General features: G+C 42.5%; 1 protein-coding gene across 1 annotated transcript in view; it reads right to left on the bottom strand.

Moving 5' to 3' along the window:
• Positions 1-596: 596 nt before the first annotated feature.
• MAP3K3 (mitogen-activated protein kinase kinase kinase 3) overlaps positions 597-14,315 on the bottom strand; it is a 36,613-nt gene continuing 22,894 nt past the window's right edge. The window contains exons 8-17 of the mRNA XM_033169027.1: positions 12,290-12,423; positions 11,894-11,967; positions 10,090-10,157; positions 9,070-9,162; positions 8,414-8,605; positions 7,685-7,833; positions 6,948-7,079; positions 6,695-6,824; positions 6,351-6,528; positions 597-5,230 (exon numbers count right to left, since the gene is read on the bottom strand). Of these exons, the coding sequence (XP_033024918.1) occupies positions 5,002-5,230; positions 6,351-6,528; positions 6,695-6,824; positions 6,948-7,079; positions 7,685-7,833; positions 8,414-8,605; positions 9,070-9,162; positions 10,090-10,157; positions 11,894-11,967; positions 12,290-12,423 (1,379 nt within the window). The 3' untranslated portion in view covers positions 597-5,001. The remainder of the gene's footprint in view (positions 5,231-6,350; positions 6,529-6,694; positions 6,825-6,947; positions 7,080-7,684; positions 7,834-8,413; positions 8,606-9,069; positions 9,163-10,089; positions 10,158-11,893; positions 11,968-12,289; positions 12,424-14,315) is intronic.

Genomic DNA, 14,315 nt, shown 5'->3' with positions numbered 1-14,315 from the left:
GCACGAAACAGCCATTTTGTTTTATATATATATATTAAAAACCCTCAGTTGTTTCCTGTTGTAAGGAAAGCTATGATGCAACACAGACTGCAATATGAAGTTGACCCAGCATTGACAAATTTTGCAGCGGCTGCTGGAGCAGAGAGAGAAAGATGTAAAGTAGATGAACTAACTTAACTGTGTCAGCATTCCACAGCAGACAGAAAGAACATACAGTGCACTAAGCTGTGTACATAGCAGGGCATAAACAGCAACTAAAACCTCTTATGTGTCTGGATTATAGGCCTCAGCAGCACAGAAACAAACCACTTGAGCCCCACCATTCAGAGCAATGTGGCTATAGTCCTGTCTGGTTGCTTCCAAAGGTAACAGCTGATGAGCGCTCCCACCACAATCTAGTTAGTCTATAAGGCATCAGACATTACAGAGACTTCTAGTGTTGAGACACTCAAGCAGTCTACTCCACTTTGCAGAAAGGGAATAGCATATACCATGATAAAGTTGGGAGGCGTGAGGAAGGTTGATGGTGGAGGGAACTCCTTGCCTCTAAATAATCCAAGCATCCAAACAACAACAGAGGTACTTACAAAACAGCATTAGCCAAAAATGTTATTTTATTGTAAATAAAAGTTATACTTTGGCCCGGCTTTGCACTGCAAGCCCCGGTCAGTATAGATATTTATAAAGACACAAGTGGTTCAAGGTCTTCTGTACACTCCAGGTTCAGTTGATAAACTTCACAATGCTGCTGCTGGCTTATGAGGCACACATGGTCCACTTGTTAAAAATACTTAAGTTCCCTTTTTAGGTTTCAATAAATCAAACCACTTATTCCAATACAGACAATTTATAGGGAATACTCTGGATTGCAGATTGAGAAGCAAAATGTGCAATCTTCTAGTCTCCACAAGGCAATTTCACAATCATGCTGCTGTGTTGTAGAGGCAGAAATCTTGATAGAAGAAAACTCTGCAGAAGTCAGTGGGACTTCCTTTCAACTGCTTTGGACTATAATGAAATAATGGTATATTCTTCTCTAAAACTTTATCCTGAAATCAGGTATTAGAACAGCCCCCATATCACACATCCAAGAATGCAGCTGTTCTTCTAAAGGCCAATAAGAGAAGAAATAAAGGCTGTCTGGCAATGGTAGCTTTCTTCAATGCAAAAAGCTATTTTAAGATGTGTTTGAATCATTCACACCCACAGTAAGACAGAATAATCCTGTTTAGCAGAACATTAAGAGGGTGAACCTGGAGGATACAGAATCGTCACGCCAAGCCCAAAACACCATTATTTTCTTTCCTCACATATGGTTAAAATTCCATCTGGGAAAATTTGCAATTTATCCTTCAGCAACCTGTTTTCTCATCTGCACCCATGGGGACAAGAAACTTACTGAAAGCAAAAGTGCAAATGAAAGTATCAGGGGGGCACAAAGTGCTTGAAAATGAGTATGAACAGATTAATGGGGCTTTATACTACAGAAGGAATTTCCTTTTTACTGGAAATGGTTGAAGGGGAGGGGTAAGTTACTGGCCATTTTTTGTAATTGATTTAGCTGCAGTTTTAGGGACAAATCAATCCTTCTAAATTGTTTTGAGTAGTAAATCAATCCATATGCAACAACCCAATGTCAAATCCAGGTTGAAGACATCCAATAAAGGTTATGCAAATGGATGTGCCCACCCAGTAACTTAACACTAGTGACACTGTGTGCTGCAACTATTTAATCAGATTTGTAATAAACCTAACCAGGTCTCCTGGACAAAGCCTATGGATAGATTGCTCATAAAACAACCCATTCCAGATATTTTATTATTGGGATCTATGCTATTTCTATGAAACGAATTCAACATTCCCACTGCCCCAACGGGTGCGTGAGGAAACAAAGAGGTATTTTGGCTTAACACATTTTGTTATAAAACTATATTCAAAATTTCTGCAAAACCAGCTGCTTCTCTTCCCACTTTTAAAATTCATGAAGGTGTCAATTTCTTTCCCATCCCATAACAGTTGCTATACATATCTATAAAAATCAACAAATACAGCATAAATAAAAAAGATAAGAGGCACCATCATTTGTTTACATGATGTAAAAAGCATAACAAATAGGGAATGATATACACACATTTGTAAAAGTGCATTGCCGACCATACAAGTAATGCTTTGGCTTATTTCTTAGGCTTAATCAGAGGCTCTGGGTCTGGGTACTGGAGTGTATCATACAAAGGGGGAGCCCAGCCAACATAATCACATTATTGGAGACAGGTGGAGGGAGAGCCTGCTGCTGGGCATTTGCCAAGTCACAGGATACACAGACCACAGTTTGGGCTGAGAGTGAGCATGTTTCAGGACAACAAACATTTCAGGCCTCTCTCCAAGTCCTACAAACATGCTGGCAGGTGAGATAAAGGGGGTGGGGGAGAGAACCACTGCAAGTTTTTTGAACCTCCATTATCTGAAAGGAACAAATCACACTATGTACTTCCTTAAATCCTGGATTCCCCATCAGAAAACAGCATCCAGTCATAAAAGTAGCATTGTGGAAGCCTTAAACCAGGCATGGCCAAACTTGGCCCTCCAGCTGTTTCGGGACAACAACTCCCATCATCCCTAGCTAACAGGACCAGTGGTCAAGGACATGCCTGCCTTAAACAGAGCAGAGAAGCTACATTAACACCTTATCACTGCTACAAGGAAATAACTCTTACCTTTGCTACATTTTATTCACATGATGACTGCATCCTGCTTCAAATACACTGCTGCAGGTCCACTGGAAGCATTTCCTAGTTCTGGCTGTTAACCAACATGTCAAGCTGGTAGGTTGCCAGATTGTGATTTAAGTAAACATCTGTAGCCCTGTAAAAAGCTGAAAGATGGTAGCAATCCTCAACTTTGTAGAGACGAAAACAGCTGGCTACCCTAAGATGGTGTCAATGTGCCTGTCATAAATGATTCTTGGCTGGAAAGAGGAGGGATAAATTTTACCTCTTTTAAAGGCTAAGAGCAGGTGATTGGAAGCATGACACAACAGAAGTACACATTCTTTTTGCAGCACAACACAACGGTCAAATTGTTCAGCTATCCTAGGAAGTGCATTTTTGAAGTGAACATTTCTGGAATGTGAGCAGGTCCTTATGTTACACGGGCCCTGCCTGATTGCATCTGGTTCCCAGTCCAAAATTTTATACGGCAAAACAAGCAAATTTCCCTTGGCCACTAAACAGTTAGTTGAAAGAGGATACTGCTTAGATTGCCTGCAATGAAGTTTGTCATGAATTCCCCTTTAAAAATCCCCAGGATTCCTAGCCAAAAGATAATGCAGCATTTGAAATCAGGCCTTGTCCCTTTGTTTCACACAACTGCTAGATTAGATGACTCTGAAAACACAATCACAAGTGCAGCTTTTGCATGAATATCTCCCTCGCCTGTGCTGCTCAGGCATGTGTCTTTCATTTATAAAACTATTTTTATCCATGATCACATGAAAACCTTAAAACAAATGTCTTTATTAGGCTTAGCAGCAGTCTTTCACCTTTCCCTGAAATAAGATTTTGGCAGCACTGGAAATGTCTTTGGTTTGAAGGACTGGCAAAAAAACCCCCTGAATATGGCACCAGCAGTTCTGCAGAAAATACCTGGGTGGAAGAAGACATCTAACAGATCTAGAAGAACCTGGCGTCTCAAAGGAACAGCATTTTCATAGGAAAGCTATTAACTGCTGCATGATAGGCCAGCTGTATGAAACTCCCAATGCAGGGCTCTTTCTCATCAGTTGCAAGCAATAGCTATCCTACAGCAACCCCTGTCTATACCCAGCATGTGATATTCTGTGCTAAAACAATCCATAAAAATGTCACATTCCATGATCTGAATAAATTATGCAAATAAAGTAAAAATCTGTGTATATTCTTGTTTTTGATTATTTATTTGGCTTTTGCTCTTTGTGCAAGGGCACTAAGCACATGCCACAACTGCTGTATCCTGCTCAGCCCCCTGTGACTTCTAAGAAGTCACCAGGCACCTCTCAAACCCTCCACATTTAGAGTTTCTCTGCAGCCATGAAGACCAGAAACTTGCTTTGAAAAGAATTAAATTAAAATAAATAAAAGTTAGAAATACTGAATCTTAGGATGCCGATCTTTGTGCCAGATAATAAATCCTGTGTTAGCACAGTTATTGCATAGACACAGTCCTGAATTGCACCTTCAGACAGCCCTGTCAAAATGAAGCTCGATTCCCTCGTTTCATTCAGGGGCCATTTGTTGTGTAGGCCTTGTTGTGCTTGTGTTCCACTGTAACCCCCATCTCATCATCCAGAAATGTGGATAGGAGAGAGTTAAAAGGCAAATAGAAAGAAAGTACAACTCTGCCTCCAGCTCCTTGGGTTTGTCATTATATAAAAAACAACAACACTATTCACATATTCTTCTAAATCAATATTTTCTGAACACTTTCAGATGCTGAATACTTAATAAAATATATAATAATTATTATATATAATAACTGAGTCCATGTTCTCTGTGGCACTTGACATAGTCCTGGGGAACTGCGAAACACAGAATGCTAGCCAACACACATTTTTGTAGCTTTTAGAAGCTATCACAAGTTCTAATATCACAAGCCCCCTTCCACTTTGGACCAGCTTCTGATACACAGCTACATTCAAGTGAGATGGTTCCTAAGCTGCTCCCAGCTCATGTGCTTGTGGGAAGAATGTCACCAAACATTCCATGGTGGCAGCACAGGTAAGGACAGAGATGCAGATGTAGTTTGCACAGCTACTAGAAGCATCAATCCAAAGAAGAATCTATCCAAATAAAAGCAACTGATGTCCCTGCCTTGCTCCTCAAACACCAACTGCCTCTCTAGGCAAGTAAGACAGCTGTGCCAGCATTTGTTTGGAGCTGCTGCTCGGATAAGGGCCACAGCACAGAATCCTCACAAGGAGATGATGCTAAAAGCCAAGGAAGAAGTACTGTTTCTGGGGATGGAAATTCAGTATGGGAGCTGTGCAAAGTGATGCTGGAGCAGCTCTTCAGCTGAGGGTCTCTGCCGGGCTTCTACAAAGATCCGCTTTATAAAGTCCCGGCAAGTTTCTGAAATGTGGGAAGGCAGCTGGGGGTTAGTTGGCTGTGTGGCAATCTTGAAAATGGCTGCCATGGCTTCATACTCTGCCCAGGGTGGCTTCTCTGTTAGCATCTCCACAACAGTACAGGCAAGGCTCCTGGGAATGGGAGAACATAGAATTCAATTATCTGTATTAGAAAATGAAAGGCAGTGCTGGAGTTTCTTGTGGCAGTTCCCGTGACACCCACACAATGGGCACAATCAAGATAAATTAAGGAGGAGAAGCGGAATTAGCCTGTTGCAACCTAAAAACAACAGCAAGGAAGCTTGTGGCACCTTACTAACAAATATATTGGGGCATAAGCTTTTGTGGATCATTTAGGAGGATCAGGACATGAAGGGCTAAATAGATAACCAATATCAAATGAAGCTGAAAGTGGCTCAGAAGCCAGATTATTTCATAATTCTTCACCTCTTTGGCCAAGTCAAATGACACCAGATCCAACTTTCAATTCTGAACAAAGCTAGAGAAAATGACAAATGTTCTTACAACATAACTCAACTGGAGAAATAGCTTTGTCTGGAGATCCACTGAACTCACAACTCATTTTATTCCTACAGTACACATGTACAGAAGTTAATTCTATCAAAGTTCAGCCCTGGGAATTCAAAGAAAAGGCCACAGAAGAATGGCCTGAAGCTCTTCCAAATGTGGCCTCAGCAGAAGCTTTATTAAAAAAAAGAAAGTAAGAGGCAGCCCAAATGCCAGCCTTGAAGATATGCAATAAAGGACACACTCAGAAATGTGTCAAGGACACTCAAATGTTTGGCCTCTTAGGAAGAGAGACAAGAACTGAGTATGAAGAACACTTCTCAAGGCATAATTAATTGAAGAAAGGATGGCGTATACATAATAATGATGATGGAAAAACTGCTCTTGGTTCTAAAAGTTCAGCCCCATATCACTGAAAAGCTACCCTTACACATCTAGAGTTAGTGGTCAGAGGGTGTGCCATTCAGCCACCTTTTACAACATAAATTAATCCTTGCTAGGAAGTGAACTCAGTCCCTGCCCAAACACAGAGCAGATACAAGCAGCTGCAAGACTAACAAAGTATGTCATTTGAGTCGGGGATTCTGGACAAAAATGTCACTTTCCTTTTCCAGAAATGTTCCTTGTACTCCTAGTAAGAAGGTTAAAAGTTTATGGACTTCAGGTGCACAGAAATCCTGGCCAGAAATATGCACCAAACAAACAGAACAAAGCAACTTCTCACCAGACATCAGCTTTTCTTCCGTAACCCTCCCCGCTGATCACCTCTGGACTCATCCAATAGGGCGTGCCAGTGACAGAACGGATGCCGGTCCCAGACATGCAGATTGTCTGCAGCCGTTTGCTGGCCCCAAAGTCCCCAAGCTTCACATTGCCAGCAGAGTCCCGGAGAATATTGGCTCCTGAGAAGGGAGAAGGAGGGAGAGGGAGAGAGAAGCAGCAGTGATTCAAAGTCTGTCATTAACTCTTCCTTGCAGGGTATTAGCAGTCGATATATGAAGAGGGGAGCCAAGAAGAGGAAGAGACCAGGTTGAGGGAACTGGCTCAAGTCACATGGGCATCTCTTACCCTTTATATCCCTATGTACAATCATGTTGCTGTGAAGGTAACAGACCCCTTCAAGAATCTGCCGAGTGTACTTCCGGGTCACATTTTCCGTCAGTGCACCATAGGCCTTCAGCTGGTCTTTGACAGAACCCTTCACAGGAAAAGCAGGAAAGGTATTGAAGAGGGCTTCAACAACAAGGAAATTATCTTGCAAATCCACTGCAGGTCAGAAGCAGACGGCAATCACTTTCTAGAGGACTAGCTCAATTCTTACCCCTGGCATGTACTCCATGAATATGCTCAGGGTCTTCTCTGCTCGGTCCCTCAAGCACCCATAATACTGGACAATGCGCTCATGCTGAAGGTTCTTCAACAGCTGAATTTCACACTCCAAAGCACTCACTTCCTGCAGGCATGAAGAGAGCCAGTTAGTTCATTGCGCTAAGAATGTGTGTGCCTGCATGCTCCCCCAGTGAGGAAGATGTTGTGGTTTGTTAAATCAGTTTCCCATGATGTCTGAACTGGGAAACTGTGGGATAAAGCATTTTTTCATACCATGATCCTCACTCGACTACTGAACCACATTTGAACTTGGCAGCAGTGACAAGTTCTCAGCAAGAACTTGCCTAGAAATGATTTTCCTACTAATCTGAAGTTATTAACAATTTCCATTCTGAATAATTTCTATAAGGGTGGCAACCAGATTAACAAAATGGTTACTATTAGCTGATTAATAAGAGTCAAAGACCAGTAAAGAGGCAGCCTACTTGGGGAAGGTGTTGGTTACTTGTGCCAGCCAATGGTAAGCGGAAAGGTGATGTGGTGAAGTTTTGTAAATAATTTGGCAGTGTTGAGTGCAGTGAGATTGCATTTGGGGATTCTAAGGGAAAGAACCAACCATGATATCTCTATACAAACCATACTTGGTTTGAATGTCTGTTACTTAGCATGGTATTTCCAAAATACGAACATTTACTTTAGACAGTGTTCCCAGTGCTATCATTCAAGTACCTTGCTTGTTTCAGGACTGTCTGGGTCAAACTGGACCTGTTTTGCTGCAAGTTCTCTGGCTGTATCCACATCGTAGCACAAGTACACACGCCCAAATGCACCTTGTCCCAGGAGCTTCCCTCGCCGCCAATTAACGGGGGCACTTGGAGCTGCCAAATACAGAAGGAATTCTCAGTTTATAATGTCATCCTCAAGAATAGCCTTCTACACCCGTCAACAGACGCTATTTATACCTGCATTACTAAATGGCTTTAAAAAGAATGAGAGCTCCAGGGAGATAATTCCAGTCTCCAAGCTAGAGATGCCACCTATCAAAGATTCAAGGTGTGGCATATAATGTTTGGCTCTGATGATAGAGCTTTTAAAACTTGACTTCTGCTTGATGGGCCTCTAGGACCACAACATCAGCTTTTCACATATTTCTCTTTGTCCTTCTGCAGTTTATAAGAACTGATATTAAACATCAAACAGTTCAATGTAGCGTTGTGCCCTATCTAGTCAGCAGCCCCAGGAAAGCTCATAAGCATAACACAGAAGTTTTACTGCAAACCCTCAGGGTGTAGAGCCACTGACAGTCAATTTTATCTGTTAAAAAGCCACCTGTGTTAGTGGCCACCACAAAACCTTGTAGCAATTTGAACAAGTGCTTCCTTTTGTCCATCTTGAATGCACTGGAAAGCACAATAGTGCCTGGTGCTGCATTTCGCATATCTGGAACAGACTGCTTACATTTGGTTGGAATGTTTCTCTCTTGCACGGTGAGAGCATTCTCACTGTCCGCGCTCCGTAGGCGCCCCCGGGGGTCCAGATACTGCACTGCTAGGCCAAGATTCTCCCCATTGGTGCTCAAGGAGCGGCTCGATGGCACTAGTGTAAAGAGGTTACCCTGGTGACGTCGAATACGTGGGAACGTCCTCCGTCCTGTTAGAAAATGTCACGAAAGAAAAGTTTGCAAATAAAACTGTCTGGATACAGGGTGGGGGTGGGGAATCAGGACTGGGGACAGAGCAAGAAGCCATTGCAGGCATGACTTCTGAGTTAGCGAAAACCTAAGCTTTGGACAACTCTGCTCTGGATTAATCTTGTAGTGCACAGGCCAACAACTTGCTTCACCAGTGGTTCGCATGCAAGTAACAGAGTTTCTCTCTGTTCTTCTTGAGCTATTCAGCTACAGGAAAAGAGAAGGAAGGAAAGTCATCTTCTCACTTGTATTTGTCATTCCTTCTGCTTCCATTGAGTTCTCCCAAGCAATTTCAAGAAAAGTGAGTCAGAGAGGCCTAGCAACTAGGGAAAAGCAGATAGTTCCCCTTGGGAGAGATGTCAAACAGCAACCCTATCATTATAATAAAAAGCAGGGTGCTTTCTTGCTGTGCAAGCACACCCACCGTCATTATAATCTTTGTGCTGCATGGAGACATGGTAACGCCGAGGGTATGTTCCTCCTTTCTCTGCTTTGTCATAGATTTGATTCTCACGATCTGGATATGGAGAGACAAAGCAAAACAAGTTAACTTATGAAACATGCATAGCTGGAACCTTCCACTAACGAATGACCAGAAGGGGAGGGAAATCCACGAGTCTCATGACTGGAAGAAAAGGTTCGCTGAACCCATTGAACTATGCAGATCACTGAAATCCAGCTCCTTTTCCACTGAAATGGCAGGGCAGTTGGCACACAGCACTCTGTCTGCAAAATGCAGCCCACAGAATAACTTACAGTGGTGCCTCACAAGACAAAATTAATTCATTCCACGAGTGTTGTCGTATAGCGGAAATTTCGTCTTGCGAAGCACGGTCGGAGGAAGCGCGGTTTTACGGGGGGGGGGGGAATCGCAAAATGTTTTCATTTTGCGAGTCACGGCCATAGGAAAATTTGTCTTGCGAGTCACCCTTTCGTTAGCGAATGCCTTTTGTCTAGCGAGTTTTTTGTCTAGCGAGGCATTCGTCTTGCGAGGTACCACTGTATTAGCTTATTTTCATCTTTGCCCTTCTGGTAGTTAAAAGAAGTTTCTTAGTTCCAGTCAACCTCCTCCTTATAGGCTGTTTCAGGAGGGAAGAGAAACCAATGCATAAGCACGTATCCTGAAAACTCTTAATTCTCTCCCTGACCCAGGAACATTCAACCAATCAGTGGCAAAGGCATGGGAGAGGCAAACAAGATGTGACTGCACATCAGTATCTTCCACCCTAGATTAGACTGGAAGCCAGGTAACTGCTGGCAAGTGACAGAGAAGTTGTCTGCACATTTCAAAATGTCTTTCTGCAATCAGAAAAGAGAATATAGAATCTTGACTAGGAGCAGCAAGCACACAACAGAGAAACAACAAGGTAGGAGTTTCTTTCTCCTGTTATCTGTCAGCAACCATCAGCTCAAATAATTATTTTAAAAAACTATACAGACATACCTGAAAAATCCTGCCTGTTGTCTGGGAAACTCTGAGCCCTGGACATGCAGGATTTTCTATAGGAAAGACTGTTTGGAGGGAGAAAGTATTAGGATTTGTACCTATAAACTGGGCTAAGAATGGCCTGTGTTACAACTTAATGTGATGCCCCTCTCACGACTTAGGAAGAAGCCTAAACCTGAATAAATTACAATAATTTATTCACATCCAATGCAGTATTGTGAGATTTCTGCACATAAACATATGCATAACTGAACACAGAATTTACACAATCTGTTGGGTTGCCCCGTCCCCAAACTGGGTATCAGTTTCAGAAAAATTCAGACAGGGCACATAGTTAACTGTAAAATTCCCACCCGAAGGATGCAATCAAAATTTTAGCATATATTTTTAATTTTAATGTATCTTTTACATTTTTAAAAATATACGGTCCAGTTTCCTCCCTCATTGGGCAAAATACAGCTTTCCCCATTATAGTAAAGCATGTTATCCAGCTAAACAATCTGGATCCATTCCCATTTGGGTTTTGCCATCAAAGAACCTGATTTGGTTACCCTGATGCAATGCGATAACCTATGACAAGGGGACTGCAACACTGCTAGTTATCCTGGACCCCTTGGAAGCTTTCAATATCAGATACCATAGAGTGGGGGCATTTTGTTCAGGTGTGGCAAGGTATAGGGCAGGTGGCCAAGAGTCAGGAACACGGAGAGCTCATATGGAGCAAGCTTTTGGGATGTGGCTGGATATATCAGATTCACCTAAGCTGGAGAAACAAAGATCAGCAAGTGTTGCTTTAGCACTGGTATTTTCTATAGTATGGCAGAGAGTGATGAAGCTCTGCCTCCTAGGAGAAAACCTGATCGTGCCTTAAAGAGGCTGTATTCTATGACATAGGCATGTGCTGCAGAAGGGTGGAATGTTTCCTGTGTCCCCTAAAAATGGAAAAGTAGAAGAATGGCTCCCCTCTTGGACTGCTATTAGTTATGGGGAAGAGTTATCCAGCACCAAAGAGAGGGGAAAGCTATCTCCTCTGGAATCAGTGAAGTCGGGATTCTGAGGTATAACAGGTTTGGGGGCACTGTGGTTCCACTCCTACTTAAATTCCAGAAGGTAGTGCTGGAAAGATACTGCTTGTCCTCATGGCATCTGTGCTACAGGGTCCTGCAGTGTTCCATCGCATCTCCCATACTTTTTAACATCTACATGAAACTGCCGGCGAGGTCATCTAGGGCTCTGAAGTAAGGTGTCATCAGTATACCAATGACTAGTATTTCTCTCATCATATTCAAGTGAAGCGGTAGAGGTGCTGAACCCATGCTTGCAACAGTAAGGGACTGTATGGAGGCCAATAAAATGAATTTAGTGGTAAACTAAATCTGTTTTGACTTTACTACAGGGTCTATGCCAGGAACAGACTAACAATCTCTGTACCTCTTAATGGTCCTTGAGTATTTACAATTCATCCACAAATGCCAGAAGCAAAGAAACAGATGTAACTGAATTTATCTGAGATAGTTCAGTCGGTAGAGCATGAGACTCTTAATCTTAGGATCGCGAGTTTGAGCCCCACATTGGGCAAATGATTCCTGCATTCCTAGATGACCCTTGTGGTCCCTTCCAACTCTATGATTCTATGAAGAAAAGAGCTAACACAAATGAGATAAGACAAATAATGCTGGACAGAGAAACACCCCAAGGTTCCCTGTCAATCTCACATGAAGGAAAATTCATTAGCAACCCACACATGCTGTGTGGAGAAATTGGACAGTAAAATCGATTCCAAACCCATTAAGGTCCATACCTGTCTCCTGACTGGCCCAGCGACTGACAACTGCCAGATATAGAGTTTTCAGCACTGCTTAAAGGATCCAGCATCTATGAAAGGTCACAGAAAGTCAAATTGAATATAATCTAAGGCACAATACAATACAAAAAGGCAGAATGGAGAACTCTATCAAGAAAGTTGGGAAAGGGCTGTGGTTCAGACAGAGCATATGCTATGCATGCAGATGGTCTCAGGTTCAATCTATGGCATTTCCTGATAAAGCTGGAAGAGACTCTTGTTTGAGACCACAAGAAACTGCTGATAGGGTAGAAATTACTGAGCTAGGTGGACCAGTGGACTGACATGGTATAAAGGCAGCTTCTTAATAATACTCCAAGATGAGGAGCACATTTCTTTTTTTACTGAACTCACACATTGTTCATTGGTCTCTGGAATGAATTCTCCTTCGCTGTTGATGCTGGTGTAGGACCCCTGACGAGCGATTCGTTGCTGCCTCTCTGGAACATACCCTGGAGGTGGTGAACTTCGACCTGTGGTCTGAGAACCTGAAGATTTTGAAATGCTTATTAAAAGGATGCACAAGGTCAAGAACATCTGAGGGGAGGAGGGACAGAATTGTTCTTTCCTGCACGTTTGAAAGACTCAGGGACAATGTTATTCAGAGTAACTGCAAAGAGACAACTGAGAGCCTGAGAGTGTACCCTATGATATTAGATAATTGACATGTTGGCAGCCCCATCCACCTGTCAAAAGTGGCTTGTGGAGGGTGGGGCAGTTTTGCATCCAGTCCATTGGCGGGATTCACTTCCCCACCCCTGGAATAGAGAAAAGGCTATTCTTTAATGTGCATTTCTTCTAAACAAAAGGCCATCATTTTATACCTGCTGCGCTTGACGGCTTAGTTCAATTATTTTATGGAAATTCAAATGTGGGCTGTTGCCAACATAGGAATGCTAGAAGTTGTGCTGTCTAAAGCCCTTAGAAGTATTTTCTCTGTTACAGGTGTGTTTTGGATGCTGCTCTGCAGTTTAAAAGTAGTTTCCCCCGGGCTGTCACATTTGACTATTGACTTGGATCAAATTTAACCCTTCTGGCTTCTTTTCTTTAGTTCTGCTTGATTCACATGGAAGCAGTTGGATGAAACTATTAATTTAAGTAATCAATTGCCAACCTTCTTGGACCAGCAGGCACATTTTGAATTTTAAGAGTGTGCTGGGGGTGCCTGTCACAAAATGGCTGCCATGGGTGTACAATGTAACTCAAAATTAAAGAGATTAGAGCCATCACTACCTTCTCCACCCTACCTGAGACAACCTCATACTTTGTGTGAGATGAGAAGTCACCTATGCCTTGCTGGTTCTGAGAACCTTCGCACTTTGTATTATCAGTATGCTGAAATACAGTTATACCTCAGGTTGCGCTTGCTGCGAGTTGTGTTCGCTGCAAGATACGAACGCGCTGAACCCGGAAGTACTGGAACGGGTTACTTCCGTGTTTCGGCACTTCAAGCATGTGCGGAAGCGCCAAATTACGTCATGCACGTACGCAGACGCAGCGCTCCATGATATGAACGCTGCAGGTTGCGGACGTGCCTCTGTCACGGATTACATCCACAACCCGAGCGTCCACTGTACCCAACCTCAAGCAGAGCTGCCTCCGTATGACTGTTTCAAATTTTAAAATAAGCCTGCAGATTACTCTTAATATTTTGAGTTTGAAGAGTTCCAGGTTACCAAATTTTAAAGGATAATATATATTTAGCATGTACAGTGGTACCTCAGTTTAAGAACAGCCCTGTTTATGAACTATTCGGTAAAAAAAACCCTGCAAAACTGGAAGTAGTGTTCCAGTTAGCGAACTTTACCTCAATTTATGAACAGACCAGTGGAAGGGCACCGGTGGCGGGAGGCCTCATTAGGGAAAGCGCACCTCGGTTTAAGAATGGCTTTGGTTTAAGAACGGACTTCTGGAACAGATTAAGTTCATAAACCGAGGTACCACTGTATTCAAAGAGAATTCTTTTTGTTCCTTACAATGAAAACTTGCAATACACTAGCACCATCTTCTGGCTAATGGAGGAAGCAGGAGGCTATGATATTTTGTCGTAAGTCAAGGGTAAGCCCCTTTTCAAACCATGAAATAAGGTTTTCAAATAAGGAATTAAGCCTTCTTTCAGGTCGAGAGTTGACTCTCTTTTTTCCATGGAACACTTTCATCACAATGGCCAAGATGATCTGTCATAGCACCATCCCTCATTCTCCTGAAGATCACAGAGATAGGAGTGTATCAAATTAATTTATACGTATTTTTTCCTTTAAGAATTAAGTGTTTGAAGGCAGACATGTTATTTGTTTAAGGGTTAGTTCCCCATGCCCTTTAAAACTGCACTTGTAAATCCATTATTACTTCTATCCTGTTTTTCTACAACAGCCTGCAC

Source organism: Lacerta agilis, chromosome 14 (genome assembly GCF_009819535.1).
Source record: "Lacerta agilis isolate rLacAgi1 chromosome 14, rLacAgi1.pri, whole genome shotgun sequence".
NCBI lineage: Eukaryota > Metazoa > Chordata > Lepidosauria > Squamata > Lacertidae > Lacerta > Lacerta agilis.
This window is presented reverse-complemented; position numbering and strand designations above follow the sequence as displayed.